The 26,617-nt window shown below is 34.8% G+C and overlaps 1 protein-coding gene across 1 annotated transcript in view; it reads left to right on the top strand.

The window, feature by feature from the left end:
* Positions 1-26,129, top strand: part of LOC140523412 (vomeronasal type-2 receptor 26-like) — a 34,597-nt gene extending 8,468 nt beyond the window's left edge. Inside the window, 5 exon segments of the mRNA XM_072638295.1 lie at positions 11,666-12,466; positions 20,300-20,518; positions 21,654-21,777; positions 25,074-25,860; positions 25,862-26,129. Of these exon segments, the coding sequence (XP_072494396.1) occupies positions 11,666-12,466; positions 20,300-20,518; positions 21,654-21,777; positions 25,074-25,860; positions 25,862-25,970 (2,040 nt within the window). The 3' untranslated portion in view covers positions 25,971-26,129.
* The last annotated feature ends 488 nt before the right edge of the window (positions 26,130-26,617 follow it).

Raw genomic sequence — 26,617 nt, 5'->3', positions numbered from 1 at the left:
AGGCTCCTTTTTGATCATGATTTTCAGGTAGTTCCGTAATTTTTAAATTGTCTCTCCTGGATCTATTTTCCAGGTCAGTTGTTTGTCCAATGACATATTTCACATTATCTTCCATTTTTTCAATCTTTTGGTTTTGTTTTGTAATTTCTTGGTTTCTGATAAAGTCATTAGCTTCCATCTGCTCCATTCTAATTTTTAAAGAACTCTTTTCTTCAAAGAGTTTTTGAACCTCCTTTTCCATTTGGCTAATTCTACTTTTTAAAGCATTCTTCTCCTCATTTTCTTTTCGCATCTTTTTTGCCAATTGAGTTAGCCTATTTTTAAAGATGTTATTTTCTTCAGCATTTTTTGGGGTCTCCTTTCTCAAGGTGTTGACCTACTTTTCATGACTGTCTTGCATCACTCTCATTTCTCTTCCCAATTTTTCCTCCACCTCTCTTACTTGATTTTCAAAATCCTTTTTGAGCTCTTCCATGACCTAAGACCATTGCATATTTATTTTGAAGGTCTTGGATGCAGAAGCCTTGATTTCCTCTGATGGTGTGCTTTGTTCTTCCTCATCTGAAAGGATGGAAGAAAATACATGTTCACCAACAAAGTAACCTTCTGTAGTCTTACTTTTTCTCCTTCTTGGGCTTTTTCCCAGCCAGTTACTTGAATTTGGAGTCCTTGGTCAAGAGGAGGGTATACTCTGGGGACCTGTAAGTTCTCAGTTCCTCCAGGGTGGCACAATCAAAGAAGAGTTTACTACTCTCCTGGCCCGCGAACTGGTCTGGGAGCAACTAAAAACTTTTCTGCCCAGAACCTGTGAGTAGAATTCCCTCTCCAAAATTGCCTCCACCTCTGCCACATCGGCACTCCTCCTCATCCCAAGGCAGCACTCAGGACTGAGTTTCAGATCAGCAGCTCAATTACCCCTGGTGCTTTAGTGGAAGGTTCCCAGGCCCAGGCTGCTACTAAGGACTGAGATTCACATCATCTGCTCAATTTCCCCAGTGGTTTTAAGGGGAGGGCTCCAAAATTGGAGGCTAGGGCTGCAGTGGCTGCTGCTGGTGGGGCCTGAACTTCTTTCCCTCTCCTGGGTGAAGGAGCCCTCCCACTGACCTTTGAAATTCTCTGTGGTATTTGTGGGTTGAGCAATCTAGGAACTTTTGCTGCTGGTGGCTCCCTGAAGCCTGTTCTCGTCCTTTCCCTGCTGTGCTGTGGCCCTTGCTGGCCTGGGTTCCAACCTGGCCTGGTGCGATAGACCCTTCTTGTAGGCCTTCCAGGCTGTCCTGGGCTAAAAAATCTCCCTCACTCTGTAGTTTTGTGGCTTCTGCTGCTCTACAGTTTTTTTTAGAATCATTTTTACAGGTATTTTATTGGTTATGTGAGGGAGCTGCTACAGGTCCATCTTTCTACCCTGCCATCTTGCCTCTGCCTTGAACAATCGTTTACATATTTCATTTTATTCACAAAAAAAACTAGTTTCTTGTTTTATTCATTAATTTAAAGATTTTCTTAATTTCAGTTTTTTTAATCTCTCTTTGTTCAGGATTTCCAATTTGGTGTATTAGCCATTCTCTCCCTGCCTCCCTCTCTCTCTCTCTCTCTCTCTCTCTCTCTCTCTCTCTCTCTCTCTCTCTCTCCATTTTATGACCAGTTAATTGATTTGCTCTTTATATATTATATTGATGAAAATATTTAGAGATAAAAATTTTCTGTAAGTACTGGTTTAGTTGATCTGGTTAGCTGGTTAATCCATCTTTTTGGGGTTCTTTATTGATTGTAATTTTTATTGCATTGTGATCTAAAAAGGATGTATTCATTATTTCGGCTCTTTTGCATTTAACTGAGCATATTTTATGCCCTAATACACAGTCAGTTTTTGTGTAGGTAGAACTGACTTTCTGCCTTTCTCTTTACATTTAGTTTTCCCCAGACAACTATTATGTTTAACTTTTCTAAAATTCTATTCAGCCAAACTTCTATTCAATCTTTCTTCTTTATTTTGCTCTTAAATTTACATTGTTCTTAAAGTAGAAAGCTGAGGTCCCCCACCAGTAGAGTTTGATTGCTCATTTACTCCTGAAATCATGTAAGATTTTCCTGAAATATTTGAATGCTCTATCTCTTGGTGCATGTATGTTTAGTATTGATATTGTTTCATTATCTATGGTACATTTTAGCAAGATGTATTTTCCTTCCTTTTCTCTTTTAATCAGATTAATTTTTTTTTGCATTTTCTTTGTATCAGATTTTGATTTCTCTCACTTCTTATTTTTACTTCAGTTGAAGCAGGTACCCCATTCACCCCTTCCTACAGTCTGTCCTACCTTCCATTACCCCTCCTTTTTCCATCCCCCTCCCATCTATTTTCCTGGAGGTCAAAATAGATTTCTCTACCCTATTGCCTGTAAATCTTATTTCCCAGTTGCATGCAAAAGCAGTTTTAACACTAATGATTGAAGCTTTGAGTTTCATATTCTCTCCCTTCCTGCCCCCACTCACTTTCACTGAGTAAACAAACAATTCAATATAAGTCATACACGTGTAGCCATGTAAAACAATTCCATAACAATTATGTTGTGAAACACGAGCCACATTTCCCTCTGTCCTATCCTGTGCTCCATTCATTCTATTGTTTCCCTTGATCTGTCATCCCACAATTATTGTTTGCTTGTGATTATACCTTTCCCCAATTTGCTGTCCCTTCTATTGTCTTCTCTCTCCTATACACTTCCTCCCACCTTCCTGCAGGGTAAAGTAGATTTTCTTACCCAATGTAGTGTGCATTATTCCCTTTCCTATTCCCTTCTCCCCTGCCTTCCTTCAGGGTAAAATAGATTTCTACATCCAACTGAGTGTGTATTATTCCCTCCTTAAGCTAAATCCCGTGAAAATAAGGCTCACTAATTCTTTTTCATCTCCCCTCTCTTCCCCTCCATTATAAAAACTATTTCTTACCTCTTTTATGTGAAACAATTTGTTACATTCTATCTCTCCCTTTGATTTACTCTTAGTACATTCCACTAAATATTGTATTTTATTTTTTAGGTATTCTCTCTCCATGTTCAGCTCATCCTGTGCCCACTGTCTATATATTTGGGTATTTATATATGTGTGTATATATATACACATATGCATATATTTGTATGTATATATATATGCACATAAACCCATATAAACATACATACCTACACATATAAAATATACACATACATACATACCCTTGCATACCTCTCTCTCTCTTTCTCTCTCTCTCTCTCTCTTTCTCTCTCTCTCTCTCTCTCTCTCTCTCTCTCTCTCTATATATATATATATATATATATATACACACACACAGACATACATATATTCCCTCTAACTACTCTAATACTGAGAAAGGTCTCATGAGTTACAAATATCATCTTTCCATATAGAAATGTAAAGAGTTCAACTTTAATAATTTACTGTTATCCTGTTTACCTTTTCATTTTTCTCTTTATTTTTGTATTTGAAAGTCAAAATTTCTATTCAACTCTGAACTTTTCAACAAGAATGCTTGAAAATCTTCTATTTCCTTGAAATTCCATTTTTGCCCGTAAGTATTATATTCAGTTTTGCTGAGTAGGTGATTCTTTGTTTTAATCCTATCTCCTTTGGATCTCTGGAATATCATATACCAAGTCCTTCAGTCCCTTAGTGTAGAAACTGATAAATCCTGTGTTATCCTGATGGTATTTCCACAATACTTCTATTGTTTCTTTCTGACTACTTGTAATATTTTCTTCTTGACATGGAAAGTTTGGAATTAGGCTACAATATTCCTAAGAGTTTTCCTTTTGGGGTGTCTTTCAGGAGATGATCAGTGAATTATTTCCATTTATATTTTACCTCCTAATTCTAAACTATTAAGGCAGTTTTTGTTGATAATTTCTTGGAAGATGATGTCTAGGCTCTTTTTTTGATCATCCTTCTCAGGTAGACAAACAATTTTAAAATTATCTCTCCTGGATCTATTTTCCAGGTCAGTAGCTTTTCCAGTGAGATATTTCACATTGTCTTCTATTTTTTTTCCATTCTTTTGGTTTTGCTTTATAAATTTTTTTTGATTTCTCATAAAGTCTTTAGCTTTCATCTGCTGCATTCTAACTTTTAAAGAACTATTTTCTTCAATGAGCTTTTGTACCTTCTTTTCCATTTGGTCAATTCTGCTTTTTGAGGAATTCTTCTCCTCATTTTCTTTTTTGCAATTTGTGCTAGTCTCTTACTAAAGGTGTTATTTTCTTCAGAATTTTTTGGGGTCTCCTTTAGCAAGTTGTTGACTCATTTTACATGATTTTCTTTCATCACTCTCATTTCTCTTCCCAGTTGTTTCTCTCCCTCTCTTAATTGAAAGAGAACTTGAGACAGAATCTGAAAAAGAAGATAAATAAGTTCATGCAGCATGATGGTGACGTAGGATGTGTTCAGGGAGCAGTTCACAAAATCCAGTTTTGTGAATCATAGCCAATATCTTGCCCATTTGGGAAAGAAGTTGAAAAAATAACTTAGTATCTGACTTTATCATCATAAAAGAAAAATATCAAAATAAATTAATGCTATTCCTCTTACATTTCCTTCCAACGTGTTTCACAAGGTGACAGATTCATTGTAAACAATCTTGGTGGTTATGGATCAGGGATGTCAGCAGACCAATGGAAAACAGCTCTGTATCTAGAAGTGGAGGATCATCGCAATTTAGGTATTTACATTGTAGATGTTAAGATTGAAAGAGGTCTAGAAAATACGATTTGTCACCTCTTATCATAAATTGCTGATTTAGTCTCATTACTGGATGTGCAGTTTGAGAGCAGAAGTCACTGATTTCAGTTCCAAGCAGGCAAAGACTGTATCTTTCACACAAAGGTTCATAATTATATATAAATATATTATATATATATGTTATATGTATATCTATATATATATATCTATATATCATATGAAGAAGATCCTGGTTACTGTGTCCCAATAACCAATTAAAATAAGGGGAGTTGGTGTTAAGATGTCACAATAGAAAAGCACTCAGCCAAGTTCTTTCATATTCCCCTCTAATCAGCTCTAAAATAACTTTTCAATTAAAATTCTAGATTGACAGGACCAGCAAATGGTTTAGGAAACAATTTTCCAGCTGAAGACAACTTAGATGGTCCATAAGAAAGGTCGATAAGAAATGTCATTCTCTTTAAAGTGGTCAGGGTGGAGTGCAGTGCAGACTGATTAGGTTCCAGCATCAGGCCTCATAGGCAGCTGCATTCTTGGATGTTGCAGCATTATCAGTTTTCAGCCCACAGACTGTTAGGGATCCTTCCTGGAAAACTGTTTGGAAGGAGATTAAAGGGCACCCTTTCCTGGTGCTTAGTTTATGATATTGTTGCATTGCCCTTTAATTCTTTCCAGTTTTAGTCCCAGGGCTAAAAGGAGAAAAGATATGCTGTTGTTTGGTAGCAGTGGTTGTGGTCAAAGTTCCAGCATGAAGAGGAATGCTTGTGATCACTCATGTTGGAGTTTGATTCCTGTTCTCAATTTCAGAGCACAGGGGAGCAATGGAAATTATAGCCACCTTAATGCAGGGAACAGTTCAAAGTTCAAAAGCCAGTAGGAGTGGTAGCATTGATGGCTAAAGAGAAACAAGGACCTCAATCTTCCTTCCTTAGAACTAGATAAATCTAATCATAAAATAAATAAGAAACGACATAAAGAGATGAATAGAATTTTCAAAAAGTTTGATATCATAGATGTTTGCGGGAAACTGAGAAAAGAAAGGATTATGCCTCTTCTCCCATGTACATGGCATCACCATAAAAAATGATGAAGTAATAGAGCATAGCAACTACATACCCAAATGCAGATAAAACAAAAATGTTAGATGCAGTCTTTTCATATTATAATGCAATATATTCAATAAAGATCAATGGAAAATGAATTACAAGTAATTGGAAACTACACAACTGGATTTTAATGCATTGGTGGGTCAAAGAAGTAATCATTTAAACAATTTATAATATCCTTAAAGGCAATGATAACAACGAGATGACAAACCAAAATTTATGACCACAGCCACTGCAATACTTAGGACAAAATTTATATCTCTAAATGCTTGTATCAATAAAATACAAAAAAGAGGAGACCAATGAATTTCAAATTTGAAGGAAAAAAACAAGTAGAAGAAGAAATTTTTTAAAGAAATATGTCCAATTAGACACCACAGGAGAGATTGATACATTGGAAAGGAAACCATTGAGCTAATATGTAATACTAAGAGTTGGTTTTATGGAGAAAAACAATTAAAAAAAAGATGAGCCATTGGTCCATTTAATTAAAAATAAGAAACAAGAAAACCAAATTGCCAATATCAAATATAAAAAGATGAACTCAGAAGCAATGAAGATGAAATTGAAGCAATTATTAGGAACTCATTGGTCCATTTATATTTTAATAAATCTGAAAATCTAGGTAAAATATTGGATCTAACCATTTCAGAGAGCAATTCAGAACTATGTCCCAAGGGGAGTCAAACTATGCCCAGTGTTTGACCAAGCAACACCACTCCGAGATTTGTAATTCAAAGAGATCAAAAGAAAAAGAGAAGGAACTATATGTGTAAAAATATTTTTAGTAGTCCTTTTGGGGTTGGCAAAGAATTAGGAATAAAAGGATGCTCTTCAGTTGGACAATAATTGAACAAGTTGTGTTATGTGATTGTGATTGAATACTACTGTGCTGCTATAAGAGGAATGATGAGGTGGATGCTTTTAGAAAAATCTTGAAACACTTACATGAACTGATGCAAAAGAGTAATGAGCACAATCGGGGGAGAACTATGTACACAATAATAGCAATAATGTACAATAATCATCTGTGAATGACTAGGCTATTCTTTTTTCTTCCTAAATCATTATGATTTTAATATTCTCACTACATACAACTCAAAGTCTTACCAGTAATGATTTTAAAGCATGAATCGATTATACAATCAAACCATATGTGACTTCCCGCTGCAACTGTCAAATATCAAGTAAGATGACACCCATGTACATTTCCTGTCTGCTGAAGCAGACATCTCTGGTTAAAAAATGAGAAAGAAAGACAAGGCCTACGGGAACTGCCAAGAATCCAAGGGGTCATTATAAAGCTGGTTTGTTCTTCAATTTGACATGGAATGTTAAGTTTCATCAGACATAGAACTAGTTAATTAGGAGAAAAAAATGATGTAATTAGTCATCTTAAACATAAAATGGAATTCATATAACTAAGAGTGGACTTTATGGGAATTATCATCGCTACACCATGACAGAGGAACATTTCAAATTCTAAAACTAGTTTTAAAATAATCCTACATCATAGAAAATAGTGAAAGATATATATGTATATGTGTGTGTGTGTATATATATATATATATATATATATATATATATATATATATATAAATATATATAAATTAGGAAATAAGATAGGATTATAGACTTGTCTTATGCATGGCAGTCATTCAATAAATATTTCTTTAATGAATTAAGTAATGTTCAAATTACTGTATGGTGTTAGCCTGGTGTGTTTTGGGTTTATAGATTTTGGCTGTTTTGTTTTTTTACATAATTTCACTAACTGAGTTCCAAAGAAGCATATTCATAAATTGTAAGTTTTGGATGGGAATTAATGAGAACAAATGTGCCAGTCTACTTGGTCAAATAGAGTAGCTATCTTTCCACCAATAACTATGTATATATATATATGTTCAACTGCCTTACATTCTTTTAACATAACTACAACTAATCATGACATTGCAATCATCAACATTTTACATCTTTCAGAGAGATAATATCATCATTTGCAAAGTGCAACCTAAGATAATCTTGACTTACTTTAATATTACAAAAATGTCTCTCATCCTATTTCCCTGACACCTTAAGTATAATTTTAATAACTAGTAGGTTTTAAGTAAATTTCAGTTTAAAGTTTAGGAAGCAGCAAAAGATGCTTAAACTATGGATAACACAAGAAACAAAAAATATATGCAATCTACATATGAAGCAATCCTACACAATGTACATCTCCTTCTTTCCCTGAGTCGTTGTTTCCCTCCTATTACTTTCTCATCCTCAAATAAGTGTAGAGTTTGAGAATAAAACATTCTGGGTTTTCAAGCAAAGGAAAGCAGATTTTATCAAATGGTTCATGAAAAAATTATATCATCCATGAGGATAAGAACTCTCCTAAGTGTTTTATCGCAAAAATTAAAATGGGATTGAAAAGTGCACACATTTCAACAATGTTAAGGGTTGTTGGCAAAAATAAACATTTTAGCTTAAAGTCACATGAAATAAGACTAAATCCGCTATGTATTTAGTGATCTATAGATCTATAACAAGATACAGATTTATTTGCATGAGCTCAAGCAAACCTCTTTCCTAATTTCTATAATCATTTTCTCCTGTCATTAATTCTTCATGACTAGGCTCGTCTCAAAAATATAATGACTGAAGACAATTCTGAAGGACTTATGATAATGCTATCTATCTCCAGAGAATGATATAATGGAGTCTAAATGCAGATTGAACATATATTTTACTATTTTATTATGCCGGGGCTTTGTTTGGTTTTGTTTTTGGTCTACATTTTCTTTTGCAGCTTGGCTAATATGAAAACATTTTGAATGACTACTCATGCATGTAATCTATATGAAATTGCTGCTGACCTCAAGGAGGGAAGCAGGGAGTCAGAACATTTGGAATAATAAATTATAAAAAAAAAACTTTAACACATTCTGTTTGCATGTAATTTAGAAAATTTAATGCAGTTCCTTGCCCCCTCCCCCCGACAAATCAAGATCAGTGAAATTAATCAAGTGGAAATAACACTTTAGCATAATTCTTCAGACATAGAAATTCTTTCTGGATAGACACTCCCTTTGGTACAGAAAAAGAAAACCACTACGCTTTTATTAGGGAAGATTTAGGTCTCAAACAATATCATTGATAGGAGGGTTGTGATTATTCCTCATCATTAACTTGCACGGGTATAAGGAAAGAAAAATCTGTAAATTATAGGAGGAACAGAATTATCTAGTTTCTAGTCTAACCCTATCTAGTACAGCTTACAATATCCAAGGTAATGTGTACCCTGACTACAACTGAAGAGATTCATAAAACATTCATATTAAGACAATGTTTAATTTACATGCTAAGTGTTTGCTTTTTATAGGCATTATGTCTGTTTTGTACTACATTTTGATTGCATTCCTTGTTTATTTTACTGTATGGCCCATTGTGTGGTTTAGAAAGTCTTCCATCGTTATTATTTCTATCCTTATTTGGTTTTATTTAATATATTTTCATGTGCCACTAAGCAATGTGCATGTAGTATATATGCTGTAGCTTACGTAGAGTTGTAGTCATTGACATAATTTATCAAGTGTGGCTTTGCTTTGCAGTATTTCTGTTAAAGTGATTTTTTTCCCGTGTTCTTAAATGCACATTTCTTTTATTAAATATTATTTCTCACAAACACCTCGTGCATTCCTGTCTTCTGTGGTGCAGTATCACTTTGCTTGCAATACAAGTTCTCAGACCACCCCAGGAATGCACACAGGAGAGTGGATATTTTATTTTTTCAAATAATAATAATAATTTTTATCTCTCACTTCCTCTCTAGTCTTCATTCCAGAAGGCAAGCATCTGATATAGATTTACATGTGGAACAATACAACATATAGTTCCACATATCAATTCTTTCTCTGGAAGTGGATAGCCTTTTCCTTCATCATTGATTTCAATGTTTATATTACTATTCTGAATAATATAAATAGCTTAGTCATTCTGAGTTAATGTTTGAACCTTTTGCTGGTAGTATGTTCAATGTTCTCTTGGTTTTGCTTATTTTTCAATGTGTCATTTCATGTGAACCTTTTAATATTTTTCTAAAATCAACGTTTGTCATTTCTTAAAGCACAGTGGTATTCCATTGCAATCATATACCACAACTTATTCACCCATATTCAATTGTTGAATGTCCACTCAATTTCAGTTCTTTCCTACCACTAAAAATCTCTCATAGTATATATTTGTTTCCTTTTCCCCTGATTACCTTGGGAAATAGATCTAATAGTGATATTTCTGGCACAAAATTTGTAGCTAGTTTTATACCTCTTTGAATGTAATTACAGGTTGCTCTTCAAAATCGTTGTATCAGTTCACAATTCCACCAACAGTATACTAACATTCCAAATTTTCTACTTCCCCTCTCACATTTGTCCTTTCCCTCTTCTCTCCTCTTAGACACTGTGATAGGTATGGGATAGCATCTAATAGTAGTTTCAGTTTTCAATTCTCTAATAAAAAAGAGAGATGATACTTTCTTAGTATATGGCAACTAGAAAAGCCCACAACTCATGAAAAAGAGGTTTGGTGTTTAATTTGGGGCATAAGAGAGATATTTGATAATTGCTCTTCTAAGGGAAAATTTCTCATGATTCTGGGCCATATTTCATATTATTTTTTGCCATAGAATCAAGCCTAAGAATAACTTGACATTATTACATGCCATGTAATGAGGAAGTACAATTGTCTTACGTTCTGACCTTCCCACTTAATGTTCTGAAAGATTTTAGGATGAGACTATGTATTCCCAAACACTTAGTCATAGGGAGTTCAGTTAACAAGTGCATCAGTTTGGGAATCTGGATCAAGAAATCCTTACCAATTGGTTACTGGGGATCCAATTAAAATCAGGGTTCAGTACTAGTTCCTTTATTTCATTGTTATAAAATTGACGATGAAGGACACAACAAAGATGCTTTGCATATGAAACTTTCTCTTGACTCTGAGACTAACCTGATGCCTGAAGGTCTGATAATGGTGGATTTTTTGTTAGAGATAAGACAACTTCGTGTTCATGGACAAGGAATTGTTCCTTATCTCATAGAATTCTTACTAATAGGGTAGGAGTCATGTGTAATGCCAACCTTGGCAGTAGATTTCAGTGTGAAAAGGTCCTCATGTCCTATCTCTAACTGAGTTTGGAATAAAGAACTTTCGCTCCTAGGAAAAATTCTGGAGCACATATCTTATTATCAGGGAAATACCATTTCCTCTGGAATCATGAGAGGAATGAAATGCATGCCATTTAAAAGTTGAATAAAGGAATTGTTGATATTTGGATTGAAGTAGAGGTGAGATGAATTAGAGAAGACATGAAACTATGCTCAAGTATTGAAATTACAAGTTAAAGTCTTGGACACTGAATATTTTCCCTGAATCAACATGAAAGAGATAGGACCAATGGATCAGTGCTCCAGACTGACTCAGTAACTAAGTTAAGAAAAAGGTTTTATTTAGTAGAATTGTCTAAAAGAGGAATGTTTTTTTTGGAACCTAGTGAGATTTCCCTCAGTAGAAAGTTTCAAAGAGATTTAATAATTGCTTGATGGAGACTTTGGAGAAAGGATTCTTTATCAGGTACAGTTTTAGAATTTCCTTCAAATTGCTACATTCTATCACAGTGTAATTTTGTGAACTGAAACTCTAAATTAAAATGAGCAAGTATTTACTCATGAATTGATCTGAGGTGTGACTCTAATAGTTGCTTGATATACAAATGTAAAGGAGGACAAAATCTTATTCTGAAGGAAAGTAAGTCACCATTCCAGTCTTATTTTTTCTTCATTCAGATCAGCTGTGGCCTATTTGATCTTCTCCTGACTGATAAAGTCCAATATCCATATGTCTATCAGATGGGCAGCAGGGAATCGACTCTTCACCTTGCATTCATCCAACTGACGCTCCATTTTGGCTGGACATGGGTGGGACTGGTTCTTTCTGATAATGTGAGAGGAGAAATTTTTTTCAGTAATCTGAAAGAAGAGATGGACCGAAATGGTTTATGTGTATCTTTTAAGGAAAGCGTGTCCCCAAACTTTAGAAATGATGAATACTATGAACTCTCTGCTAGGATCATTGCATCATCATCAAATGTGAGCTTCATCTATGGAGATACAGACTCCCTTCAAGAACTTGCTATCGCATTCATTGCTTGTGTGCTGTATGGGAAAATGTTGGTCTCCACCACTTCTTGGGATTTTTCCTTTGATCATAATTTTGAACAGCTTACCCATTTTCAAGGTACAATACTATTTTCTCATTCCCAGATAGAGATTCCTGGTTTCACAGACTTTGTTAGAAGCTTGAATCCCAGTGTGAACTCTAAGGACATTTTTCTAAAGAATTTCTTCGAGTCATTCTTCCATTGCAGATTTTTAGAAAAAAGTCATATAGAAATGGCACATACAATATGCCCAGAAGGTGTTTCTTTGACAGATTAGCCTTTTACAAATTTTCACAAGATCATTATGGAAATGAGTTCAAATGTTTACAATGCAGTATATTTAGTAGCCCGTGCTCTCCATCAAATGCTTCAGTCTGAGGCAAAAGAGACATCAGAACTTGGAAGAAAGCCAGATATTTCTTGGAAGGTAGCATTTCTTTTTGACTCTTGGGATTATCACAAAATACTCACAACATTCAATTGTTAGTTATCAGTTTTATATATTATATAGCAATATCCTCAGATTTCAACGCTACCTTTTACTAACTAATATTTTCCCCATTTTTTCGCTCATGATTACATTGAATTCTGGGTGATAACAGGTAAATTACCTCAGAAAATAGACATTTATTTCAACTCTGATATAGCAACCTTGGTGAAGTTGTTAGTATTCTTCTTTTGACATATCTCCCTGGGTATAAATCTATATTGCAGCAAAGATTCATTAAATCATTTCCAATTTAGCACCTTTATAGTGGACCTGGTCATGACATTCAATTGCCAAGGTGCTTTGTGGTATTTCTTATTGATGAATTTCAGCTTCTATCAACATCTACAGCTGAGCAGCATACTTGACATTGCTACATGGGTACACTAGTTGCAATGATGCATTCAATTTATAAAATATACTGGAAGCCATTAATGGAGGTTGTATACTAGATATGATTATTGATGCTTGAAGGAAGGAATTGGTTTAGTGGAAATGTGGGGTAACTGGGGACATAAGGAGTGATCATAGCCTAGAGAGTTTATATTACAAGAATGGATGTTTGGGTACAAAATGATCAGGAGTCTAGATTTGGAGATAGTATATTTGAAATATCTCAATCAGAACTTTTCTGTGATCTGAAGTTCTATAAGATGTCATCTCAGACTACTTATGAAGTTCCAAGATAATAATTCAGTAGTCAAAAAGAGAAATGATGTCAATGAGGAAGAAAAAGAGGACTTCCTGATATAGGGCAATGATAAGGTAGGCACCAAAAACAGCCACCAATGCAGATGCATGCATCATGTATACAAGAGGAAGAAAAATTTTCATGCAACAGATTGCCAGGATGTAACATGAAAGAGTTCTGTAAGGATAGTTCCAAGATAACCAAAGATCAGAATTATCTCATTCTGGTGAGAAAATGAGGTTAATGGAAAATGTTATCTTTTTAAATTTTTTTGTAGATTATAGATTGTTTGAAATAAGATGATTGAAGAATAGATGAGAACACAGCTCTAGTTGGATGGAAAAATGATAACCGACGATAGAAACATGTCTTGCCAATTATTATCTCCGTGCTTTACCATCCACTCAGAATGAAATAGAAAAAGCTCCCAAAAAACATTAGCTAAGGAGTTTGTTGTGGGTGTGAATCAGATAATGTGATCCCTGTAACCAATCTCTCAGCAAAATGAGCTTAGTAAGTGGACTGGTAGAGGAAAGTCAGACCAGAGAGAAGATTAATGTAGCTCAAGGACCACGAATCACATCAAGTGAGTATAGTTTCTGAAGACATCTGAAGCTTTGGGTCTGTGCACATAAATCAGAGGGAGAAGTTTAAGCCTTTTGTGAACTGGGTTATTTATTATTTTGGTGGAATTTTTGGGAGGGTTCTCTTTTAAGAACCAGACAACTCTAGTCATTGACTTAGTTCTGAGTCTAGGCAGGAAGACCACAATTAAAATCTAGCCTCAGGTACGTAATAGCTCTTGGTCAAGTCACAACCTCTATTTGTCCAGTTTCCTCTAATATAATATGGTGACAATAACCTCTCATAACAAATTTCTGAGGTTTGTTATGAGAATAAAAGAAAATTATATTTGTACATTACCTGGCACATAGTAAGTACTCTATCGATGTTCACTTTCCTAAAAAAAGATAATTATTCTTGTCATAGTTACCATTTATAAAATAATAATTGTTTCATATCACATAATTCTGTAACTTAAAAAATATAAAATACATAATAAATTTTAATTACACAATAAAGCACAATTTCTACTACTACTACTACTACTACTGCTAGTAGTAGCAGTTGTAGTAGTAAAACTACAACTATTACTATGACCACCAAGACAATTATTGCTACAAGTATTATAATAGTACTAATGCTAACATTAACTGTAGGATAGCACACACTTCTTTGAATCCTTGTCCACACAGACACACATACACACAGACACACACACACACGCTATAAATCAGGGCTTGATTTATTATTTTGTTGGTAGTCTGTAAAGAAAAATAATGTAAACAAATGAATTGTAAAAAAAGTTAATAATTCATATTAATCTTAGGAGTGTGTTATGAGTGTTGACATTTTAGGGAGAGTCCATCCCTGTGCAGAGATGGCTTTTTCTGTACTGCTCTGCACTCCCACTTCTGCAGAGAGAATTTTTCTTCTGATCTTCTAAGTTGTCTTGGGCTGGAAAATTATTTCACTCCCTATTTTGTAGGTTCTTTCACTCCAGAATTTGTTTTCAGTCACTGTTTTCTTGTTGTTTTGAAGAAAATTTAGGATAAGACAGAGAAGTCCCTGTCTTTACTGTGCCACTTTGATTTTGCTCATAATTTTGTTTTTTTATGGTGATATTTCCATTATTATATCTCGTGTCTCCTTTACCAAGTGATTTTCTTGTGTCACACTCTTTTCTTTTCATTAGTTTTCCTCTACCTCTCATATATCTTTGTTTAACTGCTATGGTTGTGTCTAATTTGAATTTTCATTTGAGGTCTTGCTTATGCTGTTTTTGGCACTGTTTTTTCTTTGCAATTTGTGTCTTGATCTTTTCTGTCACCATAGGAACTTTTTATGGTCAGATTCTTTTTTTGTTCTTGTTGCTTGCTCGTTTTTCCAGGAATATCTTAATTTTGACTTTTACCTTAAAGTTGAACTGTGATCCTGGGGTGGGCATGGGTGGAACTGTCTCAAGTGTTAGGCATTTTCACGCAGTTATTTCAAGAGCCATTTCTGAGAATGTACACGTTATTGATGCTTCTAAGGTGTTTTGCAGAGAGAAGTGTAGTGACTGCCTTTTTTGTTTGGGATCTGATCTTAATCTCTGACCAGGTCCCTGCTCCTCTATAGTCTGAAGGGCTAGTATATTCTCTTCCCTGGAAAGTCCTTGGGCTGCTGTTGCATCTGCCTCCAATATCCACTGCTTTTATTTTCACTTGACTTTAGGCCTCAATAAATTGTCACAGACCTCACCTTCCAACCTTGCAAGTTGTCTTGGGCTGAGAATATCCCTCGTTATGATCTTTTATTTGCTATGTTGCTCCCAAATTTAATCTGATGTCTGTTTGAAGGAGAACATTAAAAGAATTCAGTTGATTTGTTGCCTCCTCTCTCCTATCCTAACTCGGTCTGACAAATTTTTAGTGAGCTAACTTCAAAACTGTATATTTAGCCAGAAGAGTTAAGGGTCATTTATTGTACCCCTTTCCCCATTTTCTTCCTAACCTTGGACTTTATTTGTGATAGTCATTTACAACGAACGCTAAATATTCCCAGCAATACTCCCTTCCTTCTCTTCAAGGTTCTTTAAATCCTTCCTGAAAGATGTACTGATCAACTCTTTATTATTGTCTCTTTATACTTTTCTGGTACTTTAAAGGGAATCTAATATTTTTCCTCCACAAATGACTTTATTTTTTTGAATTTCTGCCTTCAAGAAATTTAATAAGGATATTTGTGATGAAGTGATGAAGTTTTTGGAAGCTTTGAGCTATTTACTGGAAATTCTGGAAGTCTCAAGGTTTATATAATTCCATATATATGTATATGTGTATGGCTTTAGAGGGATTATCAGTAGTCACTGTTGCTGTTTCCCTCCCGGCCTGATGTCTTTGTTTTTCTTGGCCACATTAAAGGGGCCATGCCCTGGCTACTTCTAAAAAAGGCCTGTTCAATAAATGGGCATTACCTCACCCTAAGTGAGTACCTGCAAAGACCTTGGCCTGAGGGCCCAACATCTCCCAGTGTATCCTGGGTCATCTCCTGTCATCCTGATGAATACCTGGTCACTGGATTCAGATGGCTCTGGAGAAGTGAGTCTGGTGACCTTATACAGCCCTCCCTCATTCAAAACAAAGTCACATGCAAGTCATATCATCATTTCTCTGATGGCGTGGTCTTCTTCAGCAACAAAGGACAAACATAATGTGTGTATACATACATATGTATGTATGTGTAAGTATATATGTATGTATATATACATGTGTGTATATACAATATATGTATATATGTGTATTTATGTATGCATTTATACACACACGCATATATACATACACACATATACATACACACATGTATACATATACATGTACATGTACATATCTGAAAATCACCTAGCAGAACAAAGTACCACACACTGAGGTCCTTGTTCAAACTAAACTGCCAAGCCTTCACACTATTTTTCAGAGAATGCAATTCCAAATGACTGGTCATGTTGTTCAAATGCAAAATGTACCATTGCCTAAAAGACTATTTTATGGAGAACTTGCATGGGGAAGGCAATCACATGGTGGTCAGATGAAGCAATACAAAGGCACTCTCCAGGTCTCTCTCAAGAAGTTTGGATTTGAATGTGTGACAGGGGAAACACTGGCACAGGACCATTCAGCAGGGCATGACCACATCAGAAAAGGTATTGTGCTCTATGAGCAAAGCAGAATTGAAACAGCAGAAAGGAAATGTGGGATGCACAAATTTGGAGTAACCACCCCAAATGTTCACACGGACTATCTGTGCCCAGTCTGTGATAGAGCATCCGTACTCATATTGGTCTGATCAGCCACAGTCACACATATTGTAACTTCACTTTATCATGGTGATGTCATTTTGGTCCTCTTTGAGAATGAAAAGACAACAACCAACCAACCAACCAACTAACTAACTAACTAACTAACCATATATATGTATATACATATATATGTATACACACACGGATGTATGTGTGCATGTATATATGTATAAGTATATACATATATGTATATACACACATATTCACACATGTATATACACACATGTGTGTATATGTGTGTGCATGTACATATACATACATACATATGTATACACACGAGTGTGCACAAAAGCATTCACATTTATACTTTGACTAGATAGGAAATCTGATACTGAATCCCAAGCTTATCTGATTTTTATTTTTTGTTTGCTTTTCTTATTAACTGTTCTAGATCATAAAATTTGTATAAGTTGGCTTTATTCTTTTTGATTAATTAATTTTTATTTTTGAACATTCATTTTCACAAGATTTGAGTTCCAGATTTTCTCCCCATTTTTCCCCTCCATCCCACCCTGAGATGGCTTACATTCTGATTACCTCTTCGCCAAGTCTGCCCTCCCCCTTAGCCCTTACCCTTCACTTTCTTGAAGGGCAAGATAGATTTCTATACCCCCATTGCCTGTTTATCTTATTTCCCAGTTGCATGTAAAAACAATTTTAACATTTGTTTTTAAAACTTTGAGTTCCACATTCTCTCCCTTCTTTCCCATCCACCTACCCTCGTTGAGAAGGCAAGCAATTCAAAATAGATTATGCATGTATAATTATGCAAAACACTTACATAATGGTCATGTTGTGAAAGACTATATTTTCCTTCATCCTATACTGCCCCCCATTATTCTATTTTTCTCTTTAGACCCTGTCCATTTTCAAATATGTTTGCTTCTGACCACCCCTTCCCCCAGTATTTCCTTCCTTCTATCACCCCTACCTCTTATCCCTTTACCCCCTACTTTCTGCAAGGCAAGATACTCAATTGAGTGTGTATGTTCTTTACTCTTTAAGCGACATCTGATGACAGTAAGATTCACTCATTTCTTCTCACCTCCCCCTTCTTCCCCTCCACTGTGAAAACTCTTCTTGCCTCTGTTATGTGAGATAATTTACCCCGTTCTATCTCTTTCTTTCTCCTTCTCTCTCTCTCATCTCTCAATTTTATTTTTAGATATCATCCTTTCATATTCAACTCACTCCGTGCCAACAATCAATCAATCTATATATCTATCATCTATCTATCTATTTCCTCCAACTACCCTAATAGTTAGAAAAGTCGCACAAGTTGAAAATATCATCTTTCCATATAAGAATGTAAATAATTAAGCTTTAATAAGTCTTTTGTGATTTGTCTTTCTTGTTAACTTTCTGTGCTTCTCTTGAATCTAGTATCTGAAAGTAAAATTTTCCATTCAGCTCTGGTGTTTCCATCAAGAATGCTTGGAAGTCCTCTGTCTCATCGAATATCCATTTCCCCCCCAAAGGATTATACTCAGTTTTGCTGAGGAGATGATTCTTAGTTTTTATTCAAGTTCCTCTGACCTCCAGAATATCATATTCAAAGACCTTCTATCCTTTAATGTAGAAGCTGCTAGATTTTATATTATCCTGATTGTATTTTGCACAATATTTGAATTGTTTCTTTCTGGCTGCTTGCAATATTGTCTTCTTGACCTGGAACTCTGTGATTTGGATATGGTATTCCTAGGAGTTTTACCTTTAGGATCTCTTTCCGGAGGTGATTAGTGAATTATTTCAATTTCTATTTTACCCTCTGTTTTTAGAATATCAGGACAGTGTTCTATGATAATTTCTTGAAAGATGATGTGTAGGCTCTTTTTTTTGACCATAGCTTTCAGATAATCCAATGATTTTAAAATTATCTCTCCTGAATCTATTTTACAGGTCAGTGGTTTTTCCAATGAGAGATTTCACATTGTCTTCTATTTTTTCATTCTTTTGGTTCTGTTTTATAATTTCTTGATTTCTCACAAAAGTCAATAGTTTCCATTTGTTCCATTCTAATGTTGAAGGAATTATTTCCTTAAGTGAGCTTTTACCTCTCCTTTTCCATTTGCCCAATTCTGCTTTTTAAGGCATTTTCCTTCTCAATGGTTTTGTTTTGCTTTTTTTTTTTGGACTTTTTTGCCATTTGGGTTAGTCTATTTTTAAGGGTTATTTTCTTCATTGTTTTTTGGGGTCTCTTTTAGGAAGTTGTTGACTGGATTTTCATGATTTTCTTGCATCACTCTCATTTCTCTTCTCAATTTTTTTCCTCTACTTCTCTTACTTGATTGTCGAAATCTTTTTTCAGCTCTTCCTGTGCATCCAAAACAATTTTCTCACTGTTATTAACCCCTCTGCTTCTTAAATTTTCCTCAGATTGTGGTATTTCATTTCTTTACGGGTTTTCATTGTCTGAAATATTTCATAATTTCTTTCATTGAAATTATTCTCTTTCCTATTTATTTTGCATCACTTGCCAAATGTTTTAGTCTCTTAATTATTTATAATCACTTTTCCTTTTTTCCTTGAATTGCTTCACTATGAATGCCAAATTTCTCTTTATTTCTAAGTTTACCAAATCAGCCTCTTCAGAGATTTACCTTGGACATTTCTTTTCTCAATTAAGTAGACTTTATGTACAAAGCATAAGATTTCCCCTAAGAATGAGTGCATAAGTACACATGTCTTAACCACTCACTATGTGCTAGAAATTGTGCTATGTTCAGAGAATTCATAGAAAGGCAAAGAAAGTTCCAGTTTTTGAGGATCTTAAAATAAAATGGAGAAGAAAAGGTAATTTTTTATTGTAGAAGGTACTGAGTTCCTTTGACCACAGGTCTTAGAAAAGCATTTGGAATGCAAAACATCAGACATGTTTGAAAGAAATTCCTGACTTGGAGAAAGGAAGATCATTGAAATGACCTTTGAGGTAAGTTCAGTTTCTACAACTCAAAATTGTTTACTGGTTTTGTTATTCTTCCTTTGTCCATGGTTTACTATGGAGAAGAAGATAAAGAGTACAGACCTCTAAAATGAGATCAAGAGGAAGAATTTGAGGAAAAGAAAGAATGAACTTCTGGAAGCTCCAAATTCAGAGTCTATTTTGTGTTGATAGTCAACCCTGGGGCATGGGCATGAATCCCTCTTTCCCCAAGGATGAATGAATTCCTATCCTTGTCTTCAGCTCCACCACTTCCTGAAGTGCATCAATTCTGTCAGTAGTGCCAGTGATGAGTCATGCGAGGACGGAATGAGGAAGGCTTCTGAGGCATATGATATCCTGAATTTTAAATACTTTCCTGGTCAGAGGGAAATATTGGTGAAAGTGGGTGAAATGACCCCTCATGATCAGGAATTCAGCATTAACGAAGAAGAAATAGATCGGCCAGAAGATTTCACTCAGGTAAGGGACCAAGGAATAAAATGAGCTTCATGATTTTGCCTGTTTAGAGTCCTGGAAAGTGCTGTTTCTTCAATGATTCCAGGACATTCCTCACAGAAACTGGAAATGACTGTGATAGGGCAATAACATCCACTTACGGCTCTTTTTTGCTTGCTGTAACACAGAGACTTGCTTTCCTTTTTTTCAATCCTAACTTCGAATTCTTTCCAACTAAATTACATAATGAGCTGAATTATTGATACTAAAAGAATCATGAAATAGCCCAGATCCACTGGTCAAGTTTGAAGAATCACACAATAGGATGGAGAATACAGTTAGAATTTCCCCCAAAGAGATCTGTTGCACCAAAGATTATCCAATATCTGGATTCCTATAGCTACCCAAATAATTTATCCTGAGTTTGTGTCCCCAAGAAGGACAACGGCTTTTAAAGATTCTTGATTTAAATATTTTGATGTCTTCTGCTGATGTACAACATATGCATCTATGCAGTTTCATTTCTCTGTGTGATTTGACAAATCCCTCAACACCCTTCAAAGTGGTCCCCAGAGGAACTTCCAAATGTCAATCCAAAAATCCAGATCAGGTAATTAAATCATCTGATTCTTACTTAGATTCAGTTAAGGTGAACTGTTTAATTGGTTTATTATAGTGTAAACTCTCTAAAGTCAAGAGCCTCTGAAACATCAAAAATACTTTATGAAAACACACTAAAAAAAAAAAAGCACAGGGCTTTTTGCTGAAAATATTAAAGAAATATTTCCCCTTATGTGATCAATGAATTATTATAACTTTATGTATTCAACAATGGAGTGCAGTTTAGAGACATACAGTTATTTTTGGAGAAATGTGTTAGCAAGATATTACACTTTTAAAAAAGGCAAAAAGCTTGATTGTGTCTAGTGGATAATCTGTACAGGCTCATTGGGGAAAAGATTAACTGGATTGAAAGGTGGAAATACAGGAAGAAAGTATCTATTCAAAATTAGCTCACCCTTGCCTTGTAGAATTGCGAATGCAGTATTCTAAATGTTGTCCTTAATAGAGGTTTGAAAGCACCATCACATCAATGCATCTATCTTTCAGCAGTCATTCTTACAATGACGTTTTCTCCCTTTCTATGGTGGAAACCTAGGCTCCAACTTCCACGTGCAGTCTGAGCTGTGGCCCTGGATTCAAGAAGACAGTCCATGAAAGCAAACCTGTCTGCTGCTTTGATTGTACCTCATGCCCTGAAGGGCAGATTTCCAGCCAGACAGGTGGGTTCCTTCAGGACGTTAGATTAATAATCCATCTCCTAAAATAATAGACATACTATTTTTAAAATCTTAACCTGAAGTGACTTATGGAGATAATAGTTTCTGATTTAAAGCAACACTGCACTTAATCATTTTCACTCAATGTGCTTTTTGGTCACAAGTGTAATTATCAAGAGTATCTCTTGGTTCAAGATACCAAAAATATATCTAAGGAGAACCCACTGGTATTTTACTGCTACTGGAATCCATAATGCTTCCTAGCCCTTATCATCTAATTGCAAATTTCCCCATTCCTGTGGGAAAGATTGATCAAAAACCTAATCTTAAGCTGCTCTACACGCAGGGAAATTTTAGTAATTCAAAACTTTACAATCTAAATGTTATCTAAGTATAGATGAATTTAGGATTCAGAGTAGGAGATTGGCCTCTGAAACAGTCTTAATGAAAACACTCCTTGGTGAAAGATTAACCAGAGTACTCTAGTGAGGTGGTTTTTTTTTTTTTGAAAGGTTTTTTCTTGGGGATTGAAGTCATGACTCAACTAAACTTGGTTCACAAAATATTGTATAAAAATCTGATATCTCCATGCCCCTAGTGAAGTCCAGTGAAGAAGGTCTGAAGCTGAGAAGGTCTGTTTCCGATTTGTTATGTAATTGCTATGCACTGCTTAGTAAATTGGCATGTTCAAAAGTTTTAACCTTTGTTTTCTCAGTCAGTTCTTCATTCACTAAACAATGACATTTCCTTGGATTTTTAATTTTACAAAAAATGTAGCATTTAAAAAGGTTTATTAGGTAGTTTATGTGAGGATTTTATTAACATCCCCAGTTAGTATCTTTGCTGATTCCCTAGGATTTTCTAAATAAACCATCATGTCATTAAAAATAAGGATAGTTTTATCTTTTTTTCTTTTCTTATCTTTATATTTTAATTTCTCTCATCTTAATGTTCTTAATACCAATTCTGAGAGAATTCCATTTAATAAAAAGGACATTGGATATCACGTTATTCTTATGGTTGTTGGGAGAGATGCTAGTATATGTCTTTGTATACAAGGTTTTCTATTTAAATATGTATTATTATACTGTAAAAGTCCTTTATATTTTTATGTAGCGTTTTCAGCATAAGTATTTGCTTTATTTTGTTAAATTATTTTTCAGCAGATGATGATTTTTTTGGTTTTTGACATTTTAGTTTAAAGTTATATTTTTTATAATGCACTATTATTCCTGAATCTCTTCTATCAAGCCAATTATCACAGGAGGAATTATATCTTGAAGGAATCATTGTCGGCTATTTGACAAGAAGTTTTTTTTTTTAATTGTTGAGTAGTTATTTATTAATTGTATTATAATATCTCCTGAGTTTTATGTTTCTTTAGTTTAAGTAGTGAGCTTTATTTGCCTCACAAAACGTATCCAGTAATATCCTTCGCAAATTCTTGAGAATAATGATTATATTATTGGTACTAATTTTTTCAGTGTTCATATAATTCTGCTGTTAAATGATCAGAAGTGGAAATTATCCCCTCCTTGGTGGTTCCTTTATAATTACTCCATTCTCTTTCTCTGCTATTGGATTATTTAAGATTTTTATTTCGTTTTTTGGCAGTCTCTGTATTTAAGACATACACTTCACATTTCACACACTCTGTGTAACTGTGTAATTCCTGGCTATAACTAAAATCTTCAATCTGTCTTAGAATTTATAATAGATCAAACTGCTCTCAGTTCATCAAACCTACCAAAGTTTTTAATCTTAAAGGTAAATTTTTGGAACGTCTATCCACTTAACTCTATTTTCCATTTATTTTCATGTTCCATGTGGCAAGAATTTCAATATTTATATTGCTCAGGTCTTCATGCAGCATGTTAACTTATTGATCAGGTTTTCACATTGGGAACACAGAGAAAATTTAAAAAAAAAATGCTCAGTATTTATAAGTGAGATAGAAACTGCTTGGCTCACAAAAATCTATTTCGCTCCTCCTCGATGAAACATGTTTTGGGTAGAGTAAGTGGACAGAATGAAAGACCATATTTTAGAGTGTTTGTTGTTCCTATTTTTTCCCCTCATTGATTGCCATTATTGAACAAAATTTTCTGGGGCATACGTGGTGAAAATACAGGGCTGTCTTAATTGCCTGAATGAACATAGGAGTAGGATATTATAATTTTTTTTTGGTGCTAATATACAAATGAAATGAGAATATTGAGTTGACTATTCCATGTACACATTATGTGGATTTACTGGTCACCTTTTTTTCTACCTGCTACTGATTAGTTTTGCTCATATAGTCTTATCCAAACATCTATTGGAAGATATTTTTCTCCTAATATTTCCACAGAAATGACTACTTTTGTAATATCACCCTTATTGACTAATGGATAAATGATAAGTTATCTTACCATTTGATTAAATGACATTATTTGAATAAATCAGAGAAAATTTTTTTCATATACTTTCACTCACATATCTCTGTATTTCAGTCTTTGGTCCAAACTTATAAACAGAAACTCTAAATTTAATAACTATACAATTTATTAATTGTTCAGTAACAAAAGAAACATACGTATGCATGATTTATAAGATATGGGCCCTGTGAGAATAATAGTCCCTGAGACTGGAGTAATGAATATATACATAATATAATTATAACATTGATTAGTAGAAAACATGAAGGAGATAGATATGAAAACTTGACTTACCAAGGTATAGAAACTAGAAAATGATTGAAATATGTGCACAATGTATTTTCCAATTAAAAATATAAATCATTATGGAAACTGCTATATTCGATTTCCATAAACAGAATGATGCACCATAATAACCTAGAAGATTTGAAATTACAACCTTGCATTAAAATAAACATATTAAAAAGTAATTTTCTTTTAATTTATTATTATTGTGAGGCTTTCATCTATGAAAATAATGTCTCATTTTTGTTTTAAAATAAATATAAAATTATCTATAAAGTGAATCCTCTGGGCTCATTGTAGGTGGTTTAATATTGGAATGGAGCAAAGAAAGTTCAAATTTTATTTAGTAGACAAATGACGAGAAATCACTATTTTTAATACATTGATATTATCCATATGTGTAGAAATAAAGATACCAAAATATGTGTTTATCTGAATTAGTCTGAAGAATTCTTGTCCTTATCACTTAGAAGGAGGCATACAAAATTAGTTTGAACTTGACATGGAATGACTAGAACTGTGCTTTTGGAGACATAAAGCTAAGAACTATGTGGAAAATAGTGAGATTCTATAACTGTTTTTTTTTTTTTTTCACAGATGCAGAGCAATGTCTACAGTGCCCTGAAGATCACTTCCCAAGCAGGGAGAACGATCGATGCCTCCCCAAGACTGTGACCTTCCTGGACTACGAAGAACCTCTTGGAATGACTCTGGCTAGTGCTGCTCTTGGCTTTTCCCTCCTCACTGCTCTGGTCCTTGGAGTTTTCATGAAGCACAGAGACACCCCCATAGTCAAAGCCAATAACCGCAGTCTCAGCTACACTCTTTTGGTCTCCCTCATCCTCTGCTTCCTCTGCTCTCTGCTCTTCATTGGCCGTCCTAACACCATAACCTGTGTCCTGCGACAAACCACATTTGCCATTGTGTTTATGGTGGCCATTGCCTCCATTTTAGCTAAAACCATCACTGTGGTTCTGGCCTTCAAGACCACAAAGCCAGGGAGCAGACTCAGGAGGTGGATGGGCTCCACAGCAACTTATTCCCTCATTTCCATCTGTACTCTAATCCAAATGTGTCTCTGTGCCATATGGCTTGGGACCTATCCCCCATTCCTGGAGATGGACATATACTCTGAGCCTGCCTTCATTGTCATCCAGTGTAATGAGGGCTCCATCCTTACCATCTACTGTGTCCTGGGTTACATGGCCTTGCTGGCCTTGGGAAGCTTCACCATGGCTTTTCTGGCCAGGAATTTGCCAGACACTTTCAATGAAGCCAAATTCCTTACCTTCGGCATGCTTGTGTTCTGCAGTGTCTGGATAGCCTTCCTGCCCACATATCAGAGCACCAAGGGCAAGGCCATGGTGGCTGTGGAAATCTTTGACCTCTAGCGCTGGAATTCTCACTTGCATCTTTGCTACCAAGTGCTATGTGATCCTTCTGAGGTGAGACAGAAATACCCTGGATGTAATGAAAAAAGAAACTAATCCCTGACAAGCCAGGTCTTCTCAAATTCTTTCTCACCAAGCACAGTGAGGCAGCTCCTTGGCTGTTGTACTCTTAATAAAATATCTAAAATGAATCTAGCTTATTTGCCTTCTATTTTCTATTATCATCTTTTTTTATTTGAATACAATAGCATTTTGAAGGGAATTTCACCCCTGATTCCAGAACAGAGGTAAAGTTGGATCATTTGTTGAGTTGAAATATCTCACATATCGCAGTCATTCAGCATATGACTGATGATTTAAAATAATAGTAAAAAAAAAATCTATGAATTTAAAGATATGAGTGCCTGGTATCCATTTTTAATTCTGAATAAGTTCATTCAGGATCCTGAGGAACTGATTTACTATTTGCCACATTGAAACAATCATCTCTCGCCAGTCTGATTATCTGAGTACTATCAGTCATTATATTCATAAGATATGATTAAATGAATTGCCTATATCCTTGAGAGAATTGCTGCAGCATATATAAGACCCACAAAATTTGCTGAATAAGGTATTTTCTCACAAATGAATATGTACCAAAAGTTATTATACCTTTCAATCATTTCGATCAACTATGTAACTGTACAATCATGGTCTGTGGTCGAAAACTTTTTCCAAAGTGTTATTGTTCTCCTTCTACAACATTTT

The sequence above is a fragment of the Notamacropus eugenii genome, chromosome 2, assembly GCF_028372415.1.
Source record: "Notamacropus eugenii isolate mMacEug1 chromosome 2, mMacEug1.pri_v2, whole genome shotgun sequence".
Lineage (NCBI taxonomy): Eukaryota > Metazoa > Chordata > Mammalia > Diprotodontia > Macropodidae > Notamacropus > Notamacropus eugenii.
This window is presented reverse-complemented; position numbering and strand designations above follow the sequence as displayed.